This window comes from Temnothorax americanus, unplaced genomic scaffold (genome assembly GCF_048541705.1).
Source record: "Temnothorax americanus isolate GAGA-0224 unplaced genomic scaffold, ASM4854170v1 Scaffold63, whole genome shotgun sequence".
Taxonomy (NCBI): domain Eukaryota; kingdom Metazoa; phylum Arthropoda; class Insecta; order Hymenoptera; family Formicidae; genus Temnothorax; species Temnothorax americanus.
In genome coordinates, this window is record NW_027509778.1 from 31,663 (window position 1) to 55,755 (window position 24,093).

The 24,093-nt window shown below is 35.2% G+C and overlaps 2 protein-coding genes across 11 annotated transcripts in view; both read left to right on the forward strand.

The window, feature by feature from the left end:
• The first annotated feature begins 1,525 nt into the window (after nucleotides 1-1,525).
• LOC143905532 (uncharacterized) lies at nucleotides 1,526-3,217 on the forward strand. 3 transcript variants are annotated; one of them, XR_013259223.1, is made up of 4 exons: nucleotides 1,526-2,108; nucleotides 2,536-2,767; nucleotides 2,868-2,963; nucleotides 3,044-3,189. XR_013259223.1 is itself a non-coding variant. In XM_077420993.1 (4 exons), exons 2-4 carry the CDS (start codon nucleotides 2,722-2,724, stop codon nucleotides 3,200-3,202), a joined length of 306 nt encoding a protein of 101 aa, XP_077277119.1. In that variant the 5' UTR covers nucleotides 1,526-2,108; nucleotides 2,536-2,721; the 3' UTR covers nucleotides 3,203-3,217. The 3 variants fall into 3 exon arrangements, 1 of the variants encoding a protein (XP_077277119.1); XM_077420993.1 differs by having other exon boundaries at nucleotides 2,536-2,772; nucleotides 3,044-3,217; XR_013259222.1 differs by having other exon boundaries at nucleotides 2,868-3,188.
• A 3,528-nt stretch (nucleotides 3,218-6,745) lies between these two features.
• The window catches only part of 5-ht2b (5-hydroxytryptamine receptor 2B), a 100,925-nt gene continuing 83,577 nt past the window's right edge, over nucleotides 6,746-24,093 (forward strand). For 3 of the 8 annotated variants that reach the window (XM_077420954.1, XM_077420961.1, XM_077420962.1), the window contains exon 1: nucleotides 6,746-8,891. In XM_077420954.1, coding sequence (XP_077277080.1) covers nucleotides 8,525-8,891 — 367 coding nt within the window. In that variant the 5' untranslated portion in view covers nucleotides 6,746-8,524. The remainder of the gene's footprint in view (nucleotides 8,892-24,093) is intronic. The other 5 variants (XM_077420956.1, XM_077420957.1, XM_077420955.1 and 2 more) reach the window with 5 other exon arrangements.

A 24,093-nucleotide genomic window follows, 5' to 3' on the forward strand; every position in this document is an offset into this window, starting at 1 on the left:
AATATTGTCGTCACGTATACCAAAAATTAACAAAAATATTAATTTTTTCTCGTTTTCGATACAAATTCGACCACCATGACCTAGATTTTGATGCGTACTTTAATTCTAGACAAGAATTTTGCATTTCTATAAAGCCAATTAAAAGATTAGTGCTAAGAAAAAAAGCCGGTATTACAGACGGCTGTAGGATCCTCTTAACCCGTCGTCGTCTCGCTCGCGCGGCGCGGCGGCTAGGCTCGGGAATGTACGGCCGCACGCGTGTGCGTGCACGCGTGTTTGCACGCTTATTCGCACGCGCGTCTATGCACGCTTGCTGCACAACGAATGCGCGGAAAGTCACGGAGAATATATGCGACAAATATCTATAATTCGCCGATTATTTACGACGCCCAAGCGTGTCATTCAGCAGAACCGCGTTGGCGTGCAAACAAGTTCGGAAAATTCGAATGCGATAAGGAAAATCTAATATATTTTAATTTTTTACTTAAATTTATTATTGATCAAAATTCTTATTTTAATTATCTAATATTAAATTTATAGTTTTTATATTTGTATCTTGAATCTTATTATCTTAAACTTTTATCTTCATTTTCAAATAAACGAACGTATTCAAATACATATTTTTATTTCCAATGTCAGTTTAATTAGATTTCTATTTTAAAATTTTCAATCTTATTACTCTAATTAAATTTTCCTTCTCACTCGTAAGTTTATTTTTGATTAATTTACGTTCTTCTATTTTCGATTTCTACAATTCTTAATTCTTAAAATCAAGCCACCAAATCTTTCGTAGCTTTGATCCGCGCAATTCCAGAGCAAAGCCCGGACGAGATAAGAAATCGGCGTAAAAAAAAGAGGAAAAATCCCAGCGACATAAATCGCCGCGCGTAATGGCGTTAATCCATCACTGGGGAATTTATTTGAGCGCGAAATGAAATTTTCGGCGCAAGAAGCGAACATTTAAAGCCAATAAAAGGCGGCAGCAGCTAAAGACGCGTAGCCATGCGCCGCATATTAACTTATCGCAGAATGCATAACAACCTCTCCTAAGAAAAATCCACAAAAGTAGCACGCCGTAGAATGACAAAACGTAAAATGGAATAAAATCGTTATTTCAAAAATATCAAATTTTTCCTTAATAAAAAATAAGTAAAAAAAAAAAAACACGCGTGACGCGACAGAATTGTGTAACATAACGAAATTCTTTACATTTTTATATCATATTAAAAATAATATAATCTGAAAAATTCGTAAAACCGAACGAAATTTGACAACTGCGTGACAACGCACATTCGATAATTTGTAACTCTCTCAATAACTGAACATTTTTTAAAATATAATAAATCTAATTAAATTATATCTGTTCAATTTTAGTATGCAAAAACTCAAAATTTGGTAATTAGTTTGCGATGAAAATTGGTCTTACAAAATCGCGTATTTAAGCTTAAATCTGGCTCAAGAAGTTGTCCAGCGAAAGTGATACATTTAATAACCAGGTTGAGGTTTGTATATGTAAGGTAAACGTACCAGTGGCCGCACACGTCCCAGTCGTCGCACACGACTTTAATGTTTTCAATTTATTAAGCATTTCATGAAGAATATTGCAAATCTAAAAATTGTGTAGGGATCTACAATACGTTATTGTACTTAATAACAAACAAAGAAGTATGATTCTGCACGGATTACCATTTATTTTAAATTGTTTATTCGGTCTCGCACGTCACGGCGGTAGTTTCAACGCATTCCTTATCGAATATGCTAAGGATTGCTGAAAGCTTCTTAAGGTTTATCGTTCCACCTTTTCGTATTTTGGAGGTAAATTATAGCTCATTTTATTCAGGAGAATGTATTCTTACCTATGCAGCGGTTTAATTGCTTATAAAACAAAATTTAATAGTAAAATCTTCCTGTTCCGTTACTGGAACAAGCAAATCATATGCTGTACCCCTATCGAGACGCTGTTCGGATACTGGTACAACTCTGCGAAGTTCGCTAGTCCCAGTAACCGCACGTAATCGCGTAGCACACTGTCTCTCGATCGATGCGGTTTTTAATTCTCGTGTTTTGATTTAAAAAAACAAATTAACGTGTGGAAAACCGATTGATAAGTAAGTACTCATTGTTAATAATATATCTGCAATAAATCTAATGTGCATGCTGAATCTGTGCAACCATTATCAGGAAAATTGTTTGCTGTTTACATGGAGAGGTTATGTTACGGCTGAATATATTTTTGTCTAATAATCGATAATTTTATAATAAAATATATAAATTATAGTGAATATTGAATGTAATGAGATCTCCATGCAAAGAAGGACTATATTTCATTGCAGAAATCCTGCATCATGCCGAAGGCATCGAAAAAAAATATTGCCAATCTTCGGTTGACAGTGCTGTAGATGCTGTGGCCTGTGGATCAACGATAAGAGCAGCGAGTGCACAGTATGGAGTGCCATCGAGCACATTATTTGGCAAACTTAAAAACAAAGCTCCAGTAAAGGCGTCGATGTGCTGTTTTTTCTTCCCTTCTTTCAGGTTTTTAAGTACATATTTTTTGGCATCTCTACCTTCATCTACACTTCTTAGTCTCAGTTGGATATTTTTTCATTCTTAATACTAAAATCGATATGTCAAGATATCAGCGATGGATTCGGCAAATAAATAAATAATTTAACAATTGCAAACTGTAGAAGCAAAACGCTTTCGTGTAAATCTGATGTGATGTGGTCTTCGAGGGTTTACTGTATTATGAAAATACAGTTGTCAAGTATAGTATGAAGTTACATTATTCAATTGTCGGTGCTTTGTTTGAAAAAAAATCATTTTTATCTAATTTGATTGAGATCCATCGGTGCTCACTCTTCTAGAGTTTAAATATCGTATTGTGCGGACCGAGTAATAAAGGTTATGCGGACACTGGGTCCGGCACTGGGACATACCGAGTAAAGGCTGTGCGGACACTGGTACATTTGACCTTTTTATCATTTTCGCGGCATAAATAATAAATGACTGAATATTAAAATAAACATTGCATGTGTTTTAGAAACTAGAAACCCTAAGCTTCAAGATGGTTCAAGTCATTTGTACCAAGCATGCGTCTAAATGGGCTAAATTTGTATCACAATCTGAATTGTGGCTTAAGTGTGCGGCCACTGGTACATTTACCTTAAATAGCACAATGACAATAGAGGTATTCAAATAAGTTAGAGTTTAACGGTTTGACAGGTTATGATGTCGGGTTAAAGTCGGGTAAAAAGTTAATTTTTAAACTTTTAACCCAAAGATTAATGTGATAGGTTAATGAGTTACTTATGTATTTTGCATAACCTTAAAGAGTAGCGCGCCCAAAGTTAATTAATTAACTTTTTATTCGACTTTAACCCGACATAACCTGTCAAACCGTTAAACTTTAACTTATTTGAATACCCCTAATATGTTACATTAACAGCAGCGTATGTTAAACATTTAACACAAAAATTTCTACATACGGATAGAAATTCACTCAAATACAAAATGTTTTGACGTAGAACTACGTCTTTGTCGACAGTAAGTAGGGGGTAACATTGGGAGCACAGATGCAACGAAAACATGTCACACTTTGAACATTTATATCTTTAAAACTAAATAATCGTAGAGTAATTATTAATACGTCATTAGATAGCTTATATAGTCCCATTTCTTCTTGAAAATTTCAAAAGTCTCAAAAAGCTTCCTAAATAAGGAAGACAAACAATTATAAGCAAATAATTATGCTCAGGTCTCAACCATCACTTTCAATTTTGGCAAGCAACTTTTCTAATTCTATTATATTCTTTAGTCTTTTCTACCTTTATTTCATATATAATACTTTAAGATTTGGTTGATTAGACCTAGCTTTATTAGACTTCTATGCATATGTACAGTATTCCTATAGCAAATTTTAACGTATGTAACTCAAGAACTAATTAACCAAATTTTAAAAAATTATATATGAAATAGGGGTAGAAGAGACTGAAGAATATAATAGAATTAGAAAAAAATTGCCAATATAATAAAAATGTACAAATTAGAAATTAGTTTTTTTTTTTACTTATATGTATATAACTCAAGAACTAATCAATCAAATTTTTAAAAATTATATATGAAATAGGGGTAGATAAAACTGAAGAACATAATAGAATTAGAAAAAATTGCCAATATAATAAAAATCAAACGGGCGCAGTAACAACTGTGCCGCAACCAACCAACAACGTAGAACTATGTCTACTGTCAAAGTATTCAGCGAAGGACAGTTGACGTAGGGTTGACAGTAGACATAATTCTACGTTGTTGATTGCGGCACAGTTGTTACTGTGCCCGTTTGATTTTTTTTACCGTGATTGTATTGAAATAATCCTTATCAAATTATTACGGAAAAAAAACTTTATAAAGATTAACAGAATTGAAATAAAAATTTGTTTAGTTGCTAAATAAATTTACCAAGATGTGCATTGATAGATACATAAGATTAAATCGAGTCAAATTAATGGGGAACTGTGTATTTTGTCGCGCTTCTGACGTTGCCGAGTCGCGCGGGAGAAAAAGAAACGTCTTTACGGACTTATTTATCAGACAACGTTGTAACGAAAACACGATATATACCGAACGAAATCTCGAGCGATACAAATCAAACCGGGAATGATACCGGAAATAATCCCCATCTTCTGGATTTCCCGTGCGATATCCGGCGCGAACATGCATTTTCGTTTCCTGCAATGGGAGTGTCCTTCCGCGAGTCTTTTAATCGCACGTGCGCACGTAAACACAAAATCGCCCAAGGGCGCAATAAATCGCTCCTTTATCGCAATTCTCAGAACTATATTGCGTTTTGTTAACGCTCACAGAACTCTCGTTTCACTCGCTCTTCGCGGAAACATTTATTCGTGTCCAATTTATCGCAACGAGCTTATCGCGATTAGCATCCTTCTCTCACGACACCTTCGCTTTGTGCACTATGTGTTACAAATCGATAGTCAATTTAAAAAGAAATGGGATTTCTTCGCGCAAAATACGAATAATCTATCAATTGGTTTTATTTATCTTAAGATGTTAAAAACGATAGCTGCAGAAGAATTTAGAAGAGCGTAATATTGCAAAGAGAATTCCAATTTTAATTCAATTTTTAAAAAGCCGGATTAATTTCAAAAACACAAATAATGTACCGATTTGTTTATTTATTCTGACAATAATAAGCGAAAATAACCAGGATTTAAACTGACAGATTTTATGAGTTGAAAATCGGAGAGAATAATATTCGTGAAAATGAAGCGCCAAAGTAAATTCTATACTTGAACAAAGCTGTATTAATTTTAGAAACATGGATATCAGTATGCAAAACGCATCGTCCGAGATATGAGGGTGCGAAAGAGATTTTTTGCAATTCCCTTTTAATATTCAACTCCTTTTGCATCTTTAAATTCCACGGATATATGATTAAAATGAGATAATAAAATTAGCTTTCACTGAAAATACATGGGAAACCCACGCAGAATTGTTACAATTAACTGTCATTTGATACATTTGACAAACGCGTATTTTAATAAACATTATTTAATTCCTGCAATTAATGAACGTTTATTGCAATCAAATCCAATTTCATACGTTAAACAACATACAGAAAAAATTTATTTTCCTCATAAACGCAATTTAATTTTTAATTAACCAGAATCTTTTCAACTAAATCCGCTTTTGCATATTTGGTAATGTAGATTTCGATAAATAAAATCTTCTTTATAATTAAGCAAGATTATTTTAACTAAATCTGAAAATTGTCAATTATTTTATTACTTCATAAATCGCTGATAAATTGTAATTAGTTTAAATTGAAATCTTAATTAATAACTTTTGCAATTATTGCAACGATTATATTATAAAATAAATTTGAAGCATTTTTCTCTAATCGGAATAAAATCAGGTAATTTTAGTTAATTAACAAAACAAAATTGAAATTTTATAAAATATTCTTTTTATTACAGTCACCAAGAGAAGAGCAATTTATAGCTTATAGAATAAAAATTTATGGAATAAAAATTTGTGGAACAAAAATTTACTTTTTTATTAGAAACCTTTTTTTCTAATTTGCATCACTGATTCGGAGACGCACCGTATATTAATTTTTACAAGAATTTTTTTAGGCATTTGTAAAATATTTTTTTATCTATTACTTGTATACATTTTTCCACTCTAACAATATTTATAAGAACCAGTATACCGCGCAATTTTATTTTCCAACGAATCTCTCTTTCATGGTAAAAGCATCTTGATGACATCTGTCTCGATGTTTGCCACTAGAATTTACTGCTCCCAAGGGGTTCGCGGAAAGATGTTTACATGAAAGTCCAAAAAATATAGTTTTAATGACATATCGCATCTCATAACGTGAAAACTGTTTAACATTTCAGTGTACCGGCATTTTCAAAATTAGTTTCAGAAAATAACTATTAAGAGATTTGAAAGGAATACGCATAGAAATACGTCGGTATCGTTGGTTTTCATTGGAAAGACAAAAGATAAGGTGTCATCAATGATTTATTAATAAGACGTTGCATCTCGCGTGCATTTGATACAAGAGGCGACGACGACGAAGGACGAACAGGTGTCTCAATGTGGGCAGGCCGTGCGGCAACGCTTGCGCGTCGCAATACTCTCGCCAGGGGTTGAGAAGCACTGGCGAGACAGCCGGTGGGGGTGACGTTGGCGAGAAATGAAAGCCAGTGGGCTAGTAGTCCACGGCAAAGCAACCCCCGTGGATCGCGTTGTTCGCCCTTCGCGCTCGGTTCCGAGGTCGACCCGCGAATCACTCGCCCGTCGCCACCCCCAACCTCTTATCGAAGACGCGCGCGTTTGAAACCACGTACCGTGGAAAGGCCTTCGGGACCCCCAAAGTGTCCGTTCGCTATGGAGAAAAGTTCATCGAACAATGTGCGTCCCGATTCTGCGGTTTTACGAAATATCCAACGAATTTTAGCTTCCCCGAGTTTCCATTAACTCCTCGAGCACGATCAAAATTCCTGAAATTGCGAAAAAATTCCCGCTACATTTCCTAATTTTCTTAAAATTCCATTAAAATTATTGTCCTTATTTAATTTATCCTAATAATGTGTTTTTTATTAATTTTTTCCTTTTTTATTTTCAAAAAATTTTTTTAAATTTACTTAATTTAAATTCTTATAAATCATAAAAATTACAGATTATAAAAATTTATTTTCTTAAATTTCTATATTTTAAGAAAAAAATCCTTTAAAATGTTTTGCTTTACGTGCTTATAGTTCTTCAGATTACCGACTTTCTTGTTTTTAATTACCTACCTAAAGAACACCGATTAAAACTCTGATATCTTAAATTCTCGAAACTGCTGGAACTTTACGATTTATCGCAGATTTTTTAATCTTAAGGCCATTAACTTTTTTTCCAGCGTCCCGATTTGGCGTCCTACATCTACACAGGCCATGAATCAACCCAAGGCATATAAAACGCCTCCGAGATTTTCCGAGATTATCGACTCGATTGAAATCGCGACAGATTAATTGCAGGAAAATTTGAAAGTACGCTCATATAACTACTATAGCGATAATATTCGCGATTGCTCGCTTAAGCGATCCGCTCGTCGATGTAACCTGTTGAACACGTAATCCTCGCTTTCCATCGATATATATCACTCGGTATATTAGATCAGTCGCATCGATGAAATTGAATCGGTATCAATACTCGTAATTCGCCGAAGGCGCAGCCGGAATGGCCTCTTCCGTCTTCAGGAAGGGTCTTCTTCCAGGAAATATTTGACAATTTTATCATCCTGCATTGAGGGAAAATAATCGATCCGTGCTCTTGAGAAAAATATTTCAAGATCAAAACGTACGGCCTATGAAAGCTCAATGAAATTTTTAAATTATTAAATTATTCGAATTTTCTGATTACTGGATTTTTCTCGCACTTTCCTGTTTAGATCCTTAGATTCTCAAATTTTTATATTTACAATTTTAAAACCGTGAGTCTTGGTACTTTCAGACACTTGCAGTTTATCCTGCGGATTTGATCCACTAATATTTAATTTGCTACATTCTTGACTCAACCGACGCGACGTTCAACGTTAAATTTTTGTTTTGCTTCAATTTCTATTTCGTAAATTCCTAGCATTCTAAATTTTTCGCCTTCAATATCCTCTCTTTCCGAGCTTTCATTCCTCGAATTTTTGGTTCCTAAAATATTTCATTTTGTTCCTGGTCAGCTTCGATCCTTTCTCACGAGTCTCACAATGCCGCATGACGTCTCTTAATTAGGTTATTTAAACGGATGGTATATATTCCTTGTAAATCCCTTTGTTTCATAAATCTTCAAACCTTCCGATATATTTCTTCCGACTATTAATCTTGAAATAAACCTTCGTTACTCCAACAAGTCTCCAACCTCTGAGAAACTCGGTATCCCACGACGATTCTGCATGGCGCGCTTTCAGATGCCGAGTCCTCGCGTCACTCGCGTACCGTGAAAGTGCACGTCTCAGTGGATGAAAGTTTTCGACCGAGCGATGACGAGATCGACGACTATGCAGGTCGTCCTGACGGGTTCCTATGATTACTCGTTGACCCTGTGGGATGCCGATTTCACGAACGGCAGCGAGATCGACCTGGAGACGACGACCGTGAATCCCGCCGGCAGTCAGAACGACACGGAAGAGCTTAACAATTGGTGGGCGATGCTGGCACTCGTCCTGGTTCTGGGAACAGCCGCGGGGAATATTCTGGTGTGCCTGGCAATCACCTGGGAGCGGCGGTTGCAAAATGTTACTAATTATTTCCTAATGAGTCTGGCCATCACGGACCTTATGGTCGCTATCCTGGTGATGCCGTTAGGGATCCTCACACTTGTCCGAGGTATGTTTACCATGATATAGCGTACATAAAATACGCGAGAAGATGAGTCCTCGGGAGTTAGTGAAGGGACAGCTCAAAGCCGGGACTGTAAATTCGCGGTTTACAAGCGAGACAACTTGAGCGACATAAAATATTTCACATTTTTTAATTATCATTAGAAATTTAAATTAATTGCTAATAATATTATAATTTACAAAATATTACGAGTAAGAAATCGACAAATCCTAACAATTTTCTAGTGTCCTGAATAAATTGTTGCGAGTCTATTCCGACCAATTTAAGGAAATGCGGGGATGTGAATAGCACAAAGGTGCGTATAAGGACGCGCATTTATCATCGGTATTACAGTATCCATATCCGGCAAATCTGAAATGGGATGGTAAGACATTTTCCAGCATTCCGAGTAAAATGCTAACTGTCCGAAAAAAAACCAAATAATTGTCGGCAATAAAAACTTAGGGAATAAAAAGTGCTATTTACAGACTATTTTGAGTAATTCAAGGGAGAGAAAGAAATCCGGGTAAAAGAGCGCTATTTACCGCCGATATTACCGTGTGTCCACACTTTAGAGAAGCCAGAACGAAAGAATTTGGCTTTCCGAATAAAATGCCGTTTCGCTTATTCCAAGCGAGTTTGAAGGGAAATCGCATAAGGATGTGTGAGGGTCCCATTTATCATCGATATTCCTACACCTATATTTGTACAACCTTGGAAAACAAAAGGGTTAAATTCCATAACTTTCTGAACAAAATGTTATAATTGTCCATAAACGTGATAAAACGACATAAAAAAGAACTTAATTGGAGAACGCTATTCATAGACCAGCATATCTATTTCGAGTAATTTAGAACGAGGGTGGATGAATTCGCGTAAGCTCACATAAGGGTGCTATTATTATTGCCAACAATGCTGTGCCCATATTTACACGGAATCTAAAATAAAAAGGTTAAAACACTTCCCCTACGGGATTCGGAATAAAATACCCGCCCGCCTCTTCCGAGCGATTTTGGGCGGGGGCGGAAAGGGGATAGCGTAAAAATGTCACAAGCGCGTATAAAATCGCGCTGTTTTATCGCCAATGTTATTACGTTCGTGGTCTAGAAAATCTATAACGGAAGGGTTAAAAATTTCCCACCGACATTTCGGATGAAATATTGCCCGCCTACGAGAGGGCATCATTAAAAACGGGATTCCAGGTGAGGATATTTATCCACCAGCTAAGAAAGAGCTTTCATTTCGGGTAATTTGAAAGAAGGTCAAATATTCGAATAAGCCGCTAGTTATCGCCGACGTATCCGAAACAAAAGGGGTTAAAAATCTGCAGACGTCCCGAGTGAAACGTTACCTGTCAAGGGGAGAGAATCAAGCCGGAAAGAAAAACCTGCATGAGCGATATGCTATTCGTAGCAGCGGCAGCCGCTTTTTCGAGCGATTTGGGGAGGCGGGGGCAGGCGGAATTGGCGTAAGGGCGCATAAACCGCGCTATTTATCCCCCGACATTACCCCGGTCTCGCATCGGTCTTCTCGCATGATAGGTGGTACGAGTCGCTACCGAGGAGCTCAAGGCTCTTTGTTGGCCGAAACGAGAGCGCTTATGCATAATGGATCACCTGGTGGAGAGCGACCAGTGATGCTTACTTGATACTTGCATCGCAACACGACGAGTGCAGCTGGCGACGGGTAGCATCGGGACCTCCGTGTCCAAACACCGAGAGAAAATTGATTGTAAGAAAAAGATGTTAAGCGATTCCTTAAAACACTGGAAAAACAAAATCGGAGTCCAACAAAAGAGATGCTTTTCAAATGAAAGATAGAAGCATTAATTTTTCCATTATCTAGCATTCGATAATAATCATCCGTCAATTTTCATTAATTTATTCTTGCAAACTGAACTGTCACTGCGATTTCAAATACTATCTGAATAAACGCATGCTAAATTTAAGGAGGTTCGATGGCTACAACAAAATGCAGAGTTTCATGAAATTTTAATATGTTGTTCTAGAATGCAAAATAGAATTATGTGAATTTTTTAGGAATTTTTCACCGTCCCGTTTTGAAAAAAATCTACTCCAAAAATTTAAAAAGTACAATTTTTGGATTAAATTTTTTTCAAAATAGAACGGTGAAAAATTCCCCAAAAATTCACATAATTCTATTTTGCATTCCAGAACAACATATTAAAATTTCATGAAACTGGCTGCATTTTTAACCAGTACTACAATTTGTATAGAAACATTATAATGGGTGTAATTCCTGATAATATTAAGGAAAAGAGATAAAAGTAAGGCACAAATACATTTTTAAATATATGAAGGTCTGTACTAATTCGTCGTGATAAAAGTGTACAAGTTTTGAAATAATACTAAAGATATCATTTTAATATCCAATTCAAAATTTTATTACTCTTTTTAAACTGAATTTGTTTCCTAAAATGATTTTTGAAAAATTATATATTTGTGCTGGTTATGACACATGTAGACTATATATAACACTTACATCAAATTAAGAAGTAGTCTACCACGTAAGGCAGTTGGCTCACGATCCAGAGGTCCCGAGTTCGATCCCACCAAGGTAAGTGTTTTTTAAATACGAGAAAATATTTATAATTATAAACTGCATCTTAAGAAACAAATTTAGTTATAAAATAGCAATAAAATTTCGAAAAAAAAATAATTTTTTTTTATGCCGGGTAAATATCGGAAATCGAAATATCGGTGAGTAATTCAATACTAAGCACCAGTAGTTCTGTGTAGTATTAATCACTACCTATAATATTTATTACTACCAGTATTTTCTCAGTATTTCCCAAATAAATATTGACAATATTAAATCACTGAGATTTTAAGTATTTAGTCAGTAATACTTTTTTGTAAGGGTTCAGAATGAAATAAGTGCAAGAAAAAATGCAAATGATAAGGAAAGAAAAATATGCCCATGTAACTTAATAATTTACAAATAAATGAGCGAAAGAAAGGGGAAGGTTACCGCACATTTCGTAGAAAAATTAATTATTAAAGCATGGCATAAATTGCTTGATTTTTCGTCTGCTAGACTGCCACGGTCGTGAACGACGTGAACAGCAGCACGCATTATACGCACGCGGCGACCAATCAGAGCAATCCCCTTCATTCCCACTACTTCAAACGCTAGTGCGCTGTTTCCAGAACCCCCGCGTCCCACTACTCCCTCCGATGAAGCCATCTCGAACCTCCTTAATATAAATATCTTGAAAATTTTGAACTAAATTTATGGAATGAATATTGACGTATTTTAAAAGCCGAATAATAATTTCGCTGATAATTAATAATAATCTCTCATAAATCTGCTATTTATAATTTTGTAAATAATGATTATTATTCCTATTACATTTGTCATTTTCGTTAATTTGCTATAAGAAAAACTTTATTTATTTCGCTACATATCGTCGGCGATATAATAATAATATTAAATATCAGAAACAATAAAACAATAAATAGTCATAATTAACAAAAACTAAATTAAGTTAATAAAATGCAATAAAAAAATTTCATAAAAACTCAATCAAAGAAACTTCAGGGAATTAAAGCATCTTTAATCGCGAATCGCAATTTCTTGGCACGACTTGCGGTTGTGTTAAACGACGACTTAATTTAGCCGAAGTGAGGTCAAATATAGACGGCAGCCCACACAGGAAAGACGGTGCAGGCGTGCACGGGAGAAATGAACAGAGAAACGGAGGATCGATGCGCAGAAATAACATGCACTCACGGGATTCGCCGCTTTAATTTCCCCTCGGGGAGGAAAGGATTCGTGTCCTGTATCGGTCAATTACGCGGCCATTGTTTCTGCTATTGCTGCACTAAGGATGCGCATGTAACTTCTGTTGCACTGTATTAAATAGTTCACTGTTAAATAATAAAATTTAAACCTTAATTTATATATAAATAACATTTTGTTATTTTTAACTACCAAATGTGTCGAAATTTATCATTTTAACACAACATATAGTATTATTTCAACTCTATTGGTTTAGTTAAATTAATATTGTTTTAGTTAAATTGACAATATACTGACAATGAGCAAAAGCAGTGGCTACTACAGGAATAGTTAAAATTGACTCAAATTGAGTATAATTTGATGCTACGAATTCAACACTGCTACATTAGAAATATCAATCTTTTCTTTTTTTCAAATTGTTTATGTAGAACCAAGCTATATATAATAAAAAATTTGAGAAAGTTAGAGCTATTACAGACATTTTTTTTTAAATTAGGGACCTTTAATCGCGTATAAAGCTGGATCTACTCAACCAAATATTAAAGAATTATATATGAAATATATAGGGGTAGAAAAAAGACTAAAAAATATAATAAAATTAGAAATAGATCGATATTTTCAAATATGCGGAAGTTAGAACCATAAGCATTTTTAAAAAAATTCAAAATTTAAATTTAAAAAAAGAACCCCTTGATATATTGCTTCCTCATAGAGGAAGCTTTGTAATGGTGAAAAAATTTTTTTTCGAGATTTTGATGGAAATAGGTTTAGAATGTTCTAAAATGTCGAAAAATCATATTAGTAAAAAATGTCCGGAAGTATGTATGTATGTGTGTGTGTGTGTGTGTGTGTACGGATTTTTGTACACGCATCTACTTCTACAATTTTTTAGATACCAGTTTGAATTTTTGCACACAAATAGAGTATCATAGAAAGTATGTCCTCCTCAAATTTTATTGAAATCGGTCTACCGGTATAGATTTTATGCAGATTTTCCTTTTTTTGAAAAATGTGTTTTACGCTGCCGCTTTCTCAATATTTGAGATAGCAATTTATTTTTAATTTTATTATATTTTCCAGTTTTTTTTCTACCCCTATTTCATATATAATTCATTAAAATTTGATTGATCAGATCTCGTATTACACACATTTGAAATTTCGAAGAATTCGTACATACATAGAAGCTTTATAAAACTTGATCTGATCAACCAAATTTTAAACAATTATATATGAAATAGGGGTAGAAAAGACTGGAAAATATAATAGAATTAAAAATAAATCGCTATCTCAAATATTTATAATATCGGGCTGATTTTTTTTATCGATAAAGTATCATTTAAGGAATAGGTTGGTATTGAATTTGGCGAAATCTGCATATTGTTTTAGTTTTTAAGTGGACAAGTATTTTTAGTATTTTTTTGTGAATGTACATAATTATTTACGCAGTCCCCAAAAGAGTTAAATGTGAAATCAGAACCTTTGCTAACACAGCTTCCTCTATGAGGAAGTCAAAACAAATAAATATCGATAATTATACCTGGAATAAAATAAAAACTTGCACACTTAGGAACTATGAGGAAGCAATGTGCAAGTTTCTACTTGCACAATTAAAAACTACGAGGAAACAATGTGCAAGTTTCTACTTGTTATTGATTATTAGCACTTTTTATTAATTCTATTATATTCTGCAACCCGATTTCCCTCGGTCTCGCTAGCCGAGGGAGCGCGGTTGCAATTTGTTGTCTTACTGCCAGACGATAGCTCCAAGGGGATACCGAGGTCAAATTTCTTACCGTAATTCCCGTATCTAAGGTCTTGGGCGATACCTTGTGATTGGGCGCCAGGTGCGATTATAGACGCGCACCACGTCTCGGCAACGCTCACAATAGTCTCAATAGCCTCGCCGCGAGCTCAGGGCGTAAGTCCGCGTGAAAAAGGTGTAGATGGAGAAAGGGCGTGACACAACCGACACACAAAATAAAGCTCGATAATAAATAATGATAATCAGATATATTTCATAACTCGAAAAAACAGGGGAATCATAGCGCAAGGATTCAAGACCCGATGTCGCTCGGGTGGCCGGTAACAACGCGGTAACGGCGATTAACGCATGCAGAAAGCGCGTGATGTTCACGCCCGCGACGCTCTCCGCGAGCTCAACAAATACGACTCGTATAAACGCGGCCACACAATATCATTGACTCGCACACGATTCCGCTCCCCGATTCCAGGCACGCAACAATATTCACACACGCGACATATACCCGAAACCGCAAGTCCATCAGTGCGCAACGCTAATTAACGCGCTTCCAAGATTCTCCGCCGAATGAGCGCGACGATACAATGCCCGTGCACGCGACGCAAAATATCCGCGAGACTCTTAATGCACCGCAATGTGCTCGGCAAAGTTCCTCCCGACACGCACAAGGTGCTCCCGCGCACGGCGAGCAACCATATACCCGAAAACGAAACGCTACATACCACAATATACCCGAAGACGCAACTCTAAAGTACAATATTACACCCAAATACGCAACGCTAGGCACGATATCCGCCGAAGCGCACCGCCCGCGGCACGCTTCCGCCCACGATTCACAATATTTCACAAAATACACGTAACAATTACCGCGATTGGCCTGTCGATCACACGAGCTTCGAGGCCTTCGAAGAGGGCTTTCCTATTTTCCTGGCTACGATCTCGGCCGGCCACACGCCCGCAGTTTCGACTAATAGCCGCAATAAACTAACCGATCTCTAAATCGGTAAACTAACCGGCCGATTTATTCGGTAATCGAATCGATATACACGTTTATTTGCGCCGGGTCGCGAACGAGATCGAGCCCTCAATTATTTGGTAGCACCGGAGTGGAGATCTTACAATTCTGGCTGCTCGCTGCTGCTCGGCGGCGTCGGGGCGCTTGTCCAGGGGTGGCTCCTCGTTAGCGGTTCAATCAACAGTGAGGAGTGGTCGGTTCGGCGCCTCAATTTTCCGCCATTTTCCCACGGCCCGTTTGATTCGGCTGCTGCGTGGGCATGGGCCCCTCGCGGTTCTCCCGCCCTGCTGACAGACCGTGGCGGCGCCGCTCGGCCCTCTGGGCGCCGTCGGGTGTAGTGTGCAGGTCGTCCACCCGCTCTGCACCCGTGTTTATGCTGCGGCGTGGCCGTGTTACGCTGTGCGAGACATTCCTGGCGCTTCTCCAGCGGCAGGTCCCGGTAGCCCGCCCGTCGGTCGACCACTCCGCCGTACGTCCTCCGAGCGCCCATTCTTCCCTCGTCGCGACTATCGTCGTTACATTCGGTCAGCGATCCCATGCTCCGGCACCACCTGTCATCCTTACGAAACTTAGCGTAAAAAGGTTAGTTAACGCGAGTAGCCCTTCCTCGACTCGAGTCGAGGCGCCATCCCTGACCTTCCCCTCGGCCGAGCTACCGGCCGTCTGGGCGGAGGACGTGACAAATGTCACGTCACAACTCTTCAGTTTTTTCTACCCCTATTTCATATATAATTTGTTAAAATTTAGTTGATTAGTTCTGGAGTTATAGAAATTTCGGGTAAATTTGGCACATACACACATACACACACACATACATACATACAGACATTTTTTAAAATTACAATTTTTCGACGTTTTAGAACATTCTGAACACATTCAGAAAAACAAAACAAAAATTTTTATTACGAAAACAGCTTCTTTTATGAGAAAGCAAAAAAATATATTTTTTTTTACAAAAAAAGAGTTCAAGGATAAACACAAAAATTGTCCAAGATTCAAAGATTGAAAAGAACGAGATGAGCAATTAAAAGGAGCAAAAAATTCTGTAATTCACATATTTTTTAAAATTGCGATAAGGTAATGAGATTATGAAAATTTGAAGAGTGAAAAAATTTGCGAAACCAAGGATTCATTAGCAAGGAAATAGATTTTAAGATGACGGTTTTTAATGAGCGCAAAGGGAAGGACGAAGGACGAAGGACGAAGTCGGATATCAAATGAAATATTCATCAGGTATAATAATTTGTTCGCCGTGAAACTTTAGAAAAGATCGGCAGATTAAGCATGGATAGCACGACAACTTCGAGAGAAGGTGTATCATCCGTTCCCGAGGGACACAAGATCGGAGGGGTAAAAAGATTTTGTAATCTCGACGCCGCGAAAGTCAGTTTTTCTCAGATTTATATATCCAATATTTTAATTCTACATTTTTTAAAGATCAAGAGTGTCTGCGGATTAAAACCTGAGGCTAAAAGAATCTAAAAGTCTCCTGAGATTTTAATGATCTCATTATTGAAACCATTAAAACGCGTAATTAAATATGTTATATAAATATAAATAGATAAAATAAATAATTTAAGAGTCTCAAAGTATTAAGATTTTTATAAATAATTTAATTTTTCAGTATAGATAAAAAATTTAATAAATTCTTTCGAATTTTCTTTTACAAATTATGATACATCGAGCTTAATAGTCAAAGATTGATGAATGTAGCGAGTTAATTAATTCCATGCTGTCAACAAGAGAGGAAACAATTTAAAGGGACAAGAGTCGAGAATTGATTTCCAGTGACAGGATTTGATCCTAGAGAATATATACTCTGGCTAAACTGTTCCTAGTTGGTAGGACACGCATGGAAATACGGTTAATTGTAAGTGTCCTGTCGACAGGATACGTCCGCGCGTCTCGTTAAGGTTCATAGTCGCCTGAACTAACGAACGGAATGGAACTGAAACATGTCCTTAACTTTATTATGCACGAAGAGAAGCTTTAACATAGGTACGCGAGACATGTCGGCGCGTTCTTACACGTGACTGCTAATATATTAATAATGGCGAACGATCGCTTTTCTCTTGGGAAAAAAGGAGCGCACGTTTTAATTAACTCCTTATATTTAATCGAAAAAAAAAATAGATTATTGATTATTAAAATTCTCGATTTTTTGCCGGCGAACTTGCGTTAAAGGCCGATATTAAGCGATAATTCGCGATAATTAATTACACGGAACACCTATTAATACCTAATTAACATAACGTATCGATCATACGTAATTAATTGAAAGCTCCTCATTGAATCTGTATTTACTTTCTTTCGGCGAAATTGTGTACACGTAATGTTACATCAGAAATATATACTATATTAACATAATGCTCAGCTAATATAACATTTACAATTCTCGACAATTATATATAGTGTTAATTGTTTTTATTTATTATAAAAGTTTATATTATTTGTAGAGATGCATAGAAATTGTTACAACATAATTTTTATAATATTCCTTTTATGGACAAATTTATTCAAATAATGATACAAAAGAAAAACAACATCTAAGAAATGACTCACTCTGTCGCGATCTTTCATTATATCTTTCATTATCTTTCATTATTCGAAGAACCGTGTCTGATCAAGCTGGGTCTTTACCACTTGGAGATCTTCCGCAATGTCTGACTACAACAGATGTCGCGATTACTAAAAACAATATCTGACTTAACAGTTCCTTACTACTCCAATAAGCAAACTATTCCATAAAAGACAACGTCAAAATGTTATTGAGATATACTTATAACGTGTTTGGTTTGTGTCGATATTTACGAAAACTGATAAACACGTTACGTCAGCGGGATCTCGTTAGTCGATCGATAATGGACCGTTTAATTAAAGGGCGGTTCTTGTGGATGGTCTATGGTGACAATTCTGCATTCCAACATATCGATATGCATGGTTGGTCGTCGTATAATAATAGATTGTCTATAGACTATTCTAGAAATAGCGAATTAAGAAAACTAACTAATTAATTTTTCCATAGTTATTTTTAATAATTACTTTTAAAAACAATACATAAAATGCTAGTTACATTCTTTACTTATCCTAATAATACCTTCTTATATCCTTTTCTAAAAAAAAACTAAGATTGAAAGCAAAAATTATTAAAAATACGTTTAAGATTTAAAAAAAGCTATAAATTGCAATATTTTCTAAGCAAAAGTTAAATTGTAATTTCGACTCATAACATGGTTATATATATATATATATATATATATATATATATATATATATATATATATATATATATGTATAAAAATAATGTGCCTCAGAAATATTCACAAGGATAAAAAAAACGATTAAAAAAAGTTTCTATTAAATATTAAATAAAAATAACCTTTTACAAAATAAAAGTTTGTGCAAAAAAATTGCAATTTGCTTTCTCCATTTTAGAAACATGTCGAAATAAAAAAAACGAAAGGTCATGTAAAAAAAGATTATGTCTACAATAACAAGCAGGCAGAATCTTTTTAATAAACTCCCCACGTGGAGGATATCACATCGAAAAATCTCTCTGATCAAAAAATGCAGTATGTAAAAAAATCTGGTCGCACTAAAAATCATAACTCGAAATACACGTTGTATATCAAATACACACATGTAGAGGGCAATAAAACTTATAAATATTCATGTTAAGTCTGAATAAATTTATTATGTGCTTTTAGAATTAAATACCTAAGTTTTCAAATAATAAAAATAGAAATCTGGCACACAGTAATTAGTAATTTAAATTTAATTTTCTCAATATCATACTATTATATAAAACCCGACTGTTTGTCTCCCTCCGTCCGTCTGTCCGCAAACTACTCATTCGTTAGTGGACCGAATTTTTATCAAGAGTACATGAAATAGGGGTAGAATTTCCCGGGGAATGCCATAAAATGTATAGTTTATTGCTACCGATTTTCTGGAAACCGATTTTTTTAATTTCTTTTTAATTTTTTGGGAAATAATCGACCGAATTATCTCAAAGAATTATATATGAAACAGGAGTAAAATTTTCCGACAAGTGCTATAAAGTGTATAATTTTTCGTTACCGATCTTTTTGGAAACCGGTACAGAAATTTTTTGTGTGTGTGAAGTTAGCGTCTTATTTTGCGGAAACTCACAAATTAATGAGAGTTCTGACTTCCTTTTTAATAGTTCTAGAGTTCCTGCTAGTTTAAACAAATAGTTCTGGCTTTTAAAGCCAAAAAACGCGTTAGTACAAACTGAGACGCTAGGTTCACGCAGCGTCTCACTTTGTCCTACACAAGTTCCACTACTGTATCTCATCAGATTTTGCGAGATCTATAGTTCTATAACAGTTCTATAAAAAGTTCTGCCATATAAAAGCAAAAAAATTAATTATAAGGTACTAAAAAAAATTACAATGTAACGAGTATACCGAGTTGAGACGCCAGTTGAAATCTCGGAGTTCCGGTTTATGTAAAATATTTTTCGAGTAGTTCTGAGCATATTGAAGAATATTTTTTAAAGAGTTCTGAGCGTTAAAATATTTGTGTTATATTTAAAAAAATTAATATTAACCGAAAAGTAATCATGACGGAAAACAATGAAACACTATGCGAAATCTCGGAGTTTTGGTTTATATATAAAATATTTTTCGAGTAGTTCTGAACATATAGAAGCATTTTCCAAAGAGTTCCAAGCATTGGCATTGTTGTATAATTTGTAAATAAATTAATAACGCTCGAAAGTCAGGAATTTATCGAAAATAGGTGAGACGCTGGCCGTATTTCGACAGTTTTGCGAGTTCTATTACAATTTTCGTGTAGTTCTGAACGTGTTCTAACGTTTTCTAAAGAGTTTTGGCGATAAACATTATTTAATCATTTTTTAAATAATTTTTGTCGCCCGAGAAAGACGCATTTACGGGTATATGGGTGATACGCTGTAGGAAATCTCGGAGTTCTGGCTTATATAAAATATTTTTTATATAGCTCTGAACATATAAAAGCAATTTCTAAATAGTTCCGGGCGTTGGCAATGTTGTAAAATTTTTAAATAAATTAATAACGCTCGAAAATCAGGAATTTATCGAAAATAGGTGAGACGCTGGCCGTATTTCGACAGTTCTGCGAGTTTTATTATAATTTTCGTACAGTTCTGAACGTGTTCTAACGTTTTTTAAAGAGTTCTGGCGATAAACATTATTTAATCATTTTTTTAATAATTTTTATTGCCCGAGAAAAACACATTTACGGGTATATGAGTGAGACGCTGTAGGAAATATCGGAGTTTTGGTTTATATAAAATATTTTTTGTATAGTTCTAAACATATAAAAACAATTTCTAAAGAGTTCCTGACTTTCGAGCGTTATTAATTTATTTATAAATTTTACAACATTTTGCCAACGCCTGGAACTCTTTAGAAATTGCTTTTATATGTTCAGAACTATACAAAAAATATTTTATATAAGCCAGAACTCTGAGATTTCTTACAGCGTCTCACTCATATACTCGTAAATGCGTCTTTCTCGGGCAATAAAAATTATTTAAAAAATGATTAAATAATGTTTATCGCCAGAACTCTTTAGAAAACGTTAGAACACGCTCAGAACTACACGAAAATTGTAATAGAACTCGCAGAACTGTCAAAATACGACCAGCGTCTCACCTATTTTCGATATTCCTGACTTTCAAGAGTTATTAATTTATTTAAAAATTTTACAACATTGCCAACGCCCGGAACTCTTTAGAAATTGTTTTTATATGTTCAGAATTATTCGACAAATATTTTATATAAGCCAGAACTCTGAGATTTCCTACAGCGTCTCACTCATATACTCGTAAATGCGTCTTTTTCGGGCGATAAAAATTATTTAAAAAATGATTAAATAATGTTTATCGCCAGAACTCTTTAGAAAACGTTAGAACACGTTCAGAACTGTACAAAAATTATAATAAAACTCGCAGAACTGTCGAATCACAGCCAGCGTCTCACTTATTTTTGATAAATTCCTGACTTTCGAGCGTTATTAATTTATTTACAAATTATACAACAATGCCAATGCCCGGAACTCTTTGCAAAATGCTTCTATATGTTCAGAACTACTCGAAAAATATTTCATATAAACCGGAACTCCGAGATTTCGCATAGTGTTTCATCGTTTTCCGTCATGATTACTTTTCGGTTAATATTAATTTTTTAAAATATAACACAAATATTCTAACGCTCAGAACTCTTTAAAAAATATTCTTCAATATGCTCAGAACTACTCGAAAAATATTTTACATAAACCGGAACTCCGAGATTTCAACTGGCGTCTCAACTCGGTATACTCGTTACATTGTAATTTTTTTTAGTACCTTATAATTCATTTTTTTGCTTTTATATGGCAAAACTCTTTATAGAACTGTTATAGAACTATAGATCTCGCAAAATCTGATGAGATACAATAGTGGAACTTGTGTAGGACAAAGTGAGACGCTGCGTAAACCTAGCGTCTCAGTTTGTACTGACGCGTTTTTTGGCTTTAAAAACCAGAACTATTTGTTTAAACTAGCAGGAACTCTAGAACTATTGAAAAGAAAGTCAGAACTCTCAATAATTTGTGAGTTTCCGCAAAATGAGACGCTAGCTTCACACACACAATTCTTTTAATTTTTCGGGAATTAATTGACCGAATCTTAAAGAATTGTATATGAAGTAAGGGTAGAATTTTACGGAGAGCGCCATGATGTGTACAGTTTTTGTTACCGTTCTTTCTAGAAACCGGTTTTTTTTTATGTTTCCAATTTTTCGGGAAATAATTGATTGAATCTCAAAGAATTGTATATGAAGTAAGGGTAGAATTTAGAGTGCTATAAAGTGTACTATTTTTTGTTACCGATCTTTTTGGAAACCGGTTCCGAATGACCGAATCTCAAAAAATTGTACATAAAATAGGGGTTGAATTTTCCGGGAAGTGCTATAAAGTATATAATTTTTTGTTACCGATATTTTTGGAAACCGGTAACAAAAGTTTGACGAATTTTTCGGGAAATAATTAATCGAATTTTAAAGAATTGTATATAAAACACGGATAAAATTTCCCGGGGAGTGCTATAAACTGTATATTTTTTCGTTACCAATTTTTTTGGGAACCGGTATCTTTTTGGAAATCGGTTTAATTGAAAGCAGTATTTTTCAATTTACAGCATTTTAGAGAGAGAGAGAGAGAGAGAGAGAGAGAGAGAGAGAGATTGATTGAGCTTTATTAGCCTTCTCGGATATTTTTTACATAAATAATCGTTAAATTAATTCCTCTACATGAAGTACAATATATTCTCTTAACCTACGTTTAAAAGGTTCAATTTTTTTGCATTGCTTAATTTTTATCGGCAGGGCTTTATACATGTTCAAACCTTCATAAAATATACTTTTTTGTGCGCTTCTCATCCTGCGATATTAAATTCTAATATTCTCAGTCTGCCTCGTTTGCCGTCCACTCACATCTCCTACTATTTTTATCCTATTACTTAAATGTTTTGGCATTATACCTCTTACTATCTTAAAAATATAAATACATACATTGTACATTAGCCTCTGTCTTACATTCATAAACTTAAGGGTTTGCAGCATCAATTCTACCTTTGTATATCGCGAGCATTGCAGTATGACTTTCATGGCACGGTTTTGTGCCACTTGCAGTCGATTCAGTTGCGTCTCACCCATGCCTATTAACATCGTTGCGCAATATTCAAAGTGAGGCGCTATGATAGACTTATACACAGTACATCTAGTGTACGCCGACATATCATTTCCTATTCTATTCAAATAACTCACTTTTTTCCCTATTTTTTTTTAACATATAATCACAGTGATTCTCCCAACGGAGTTTACTATCGATCATTACACCCAGATGTTTCGCTATCTCGACACGCTCAATTATAGTTCCATCCAAACTTTTTACTATTATGTCTGTTTTTATTTCTTTCCTTATACTTCTAACTATCATATATTTGGTCTTATCTGCATTCATTTTTAACATATTCACATTCATCCATTCTTCAAGTATACCGAGCACCATATTTAGTTTTATTTCTAATTTCTCACAACTTTCTCCTGTTACACTTGCGGTCGTGTCATCTGCAAATAATCTAAATATACTTCCCTCCAAACAGACTTTAACTATATCATTTATATATAAAATAAACAATAGAGAGAGAGAGAGAAAAAAAAGAGAGAGAGAAAGAGAGAGAGAGAGAGAGACTATTTGCGTGTTTTATTACATATGTTCTCCGGGGCGAAGCCCGGGTAACCAGCTAGTATATTAATACTTTCTCTCAAACTGTGGAGATTCAATTCGAAAGGCGCAATTTCTTGCAATTCTTTGAAATCTCTGAATCTGAATTCGATGCATTTGATAAATTAAGAAGAAATGAAGGAGAAAAGTGGTATTTTTGCTTCGGTAACATAATTTCTTGAGATTTTGCACTTTTCTCAGGTCGCGCTGTTGCATTGAAAACAGAACAATGCGGTGATCGATCTTTGGAATGAATACGAAGCGAAATGTTTGCAAACTTTTGAGAGAAATCGCCGCTAAAAAGAAAGAGAAAGAAAGAGATAGAGAGAGAGAGAAAAACAGGAAGTGGAAGAGAGGGGAAAGTGAGAGAGTTTGAAACGCAGGACCTATCGACTCGC

Excerpts from the sequence above, each read along its gene's own strand:
- LOC143905532 (XM_077420993.1), top strand. The coding sequence starts at position 2,722 with ATGTGGTCTTCGAGGGTTTACTGTATTATGAAAATACAGTTGTCAAGT. Across the intron at positions 2,773-2,867 it reads AAATACAGTTGTCAAGTATA|AGTTTAAATATCGTATTGTG; the intron begins GTATGAAGTTAC and ends TCACTCTTCTAG. Across the intron at positions 2,964-3,043 it reads TAAAGGCTGTGCGGACACTG|AAACTAGAAACCCTAAGCTT; the intron begins GTACATTTGACC and ends CATGTGTTTTAG.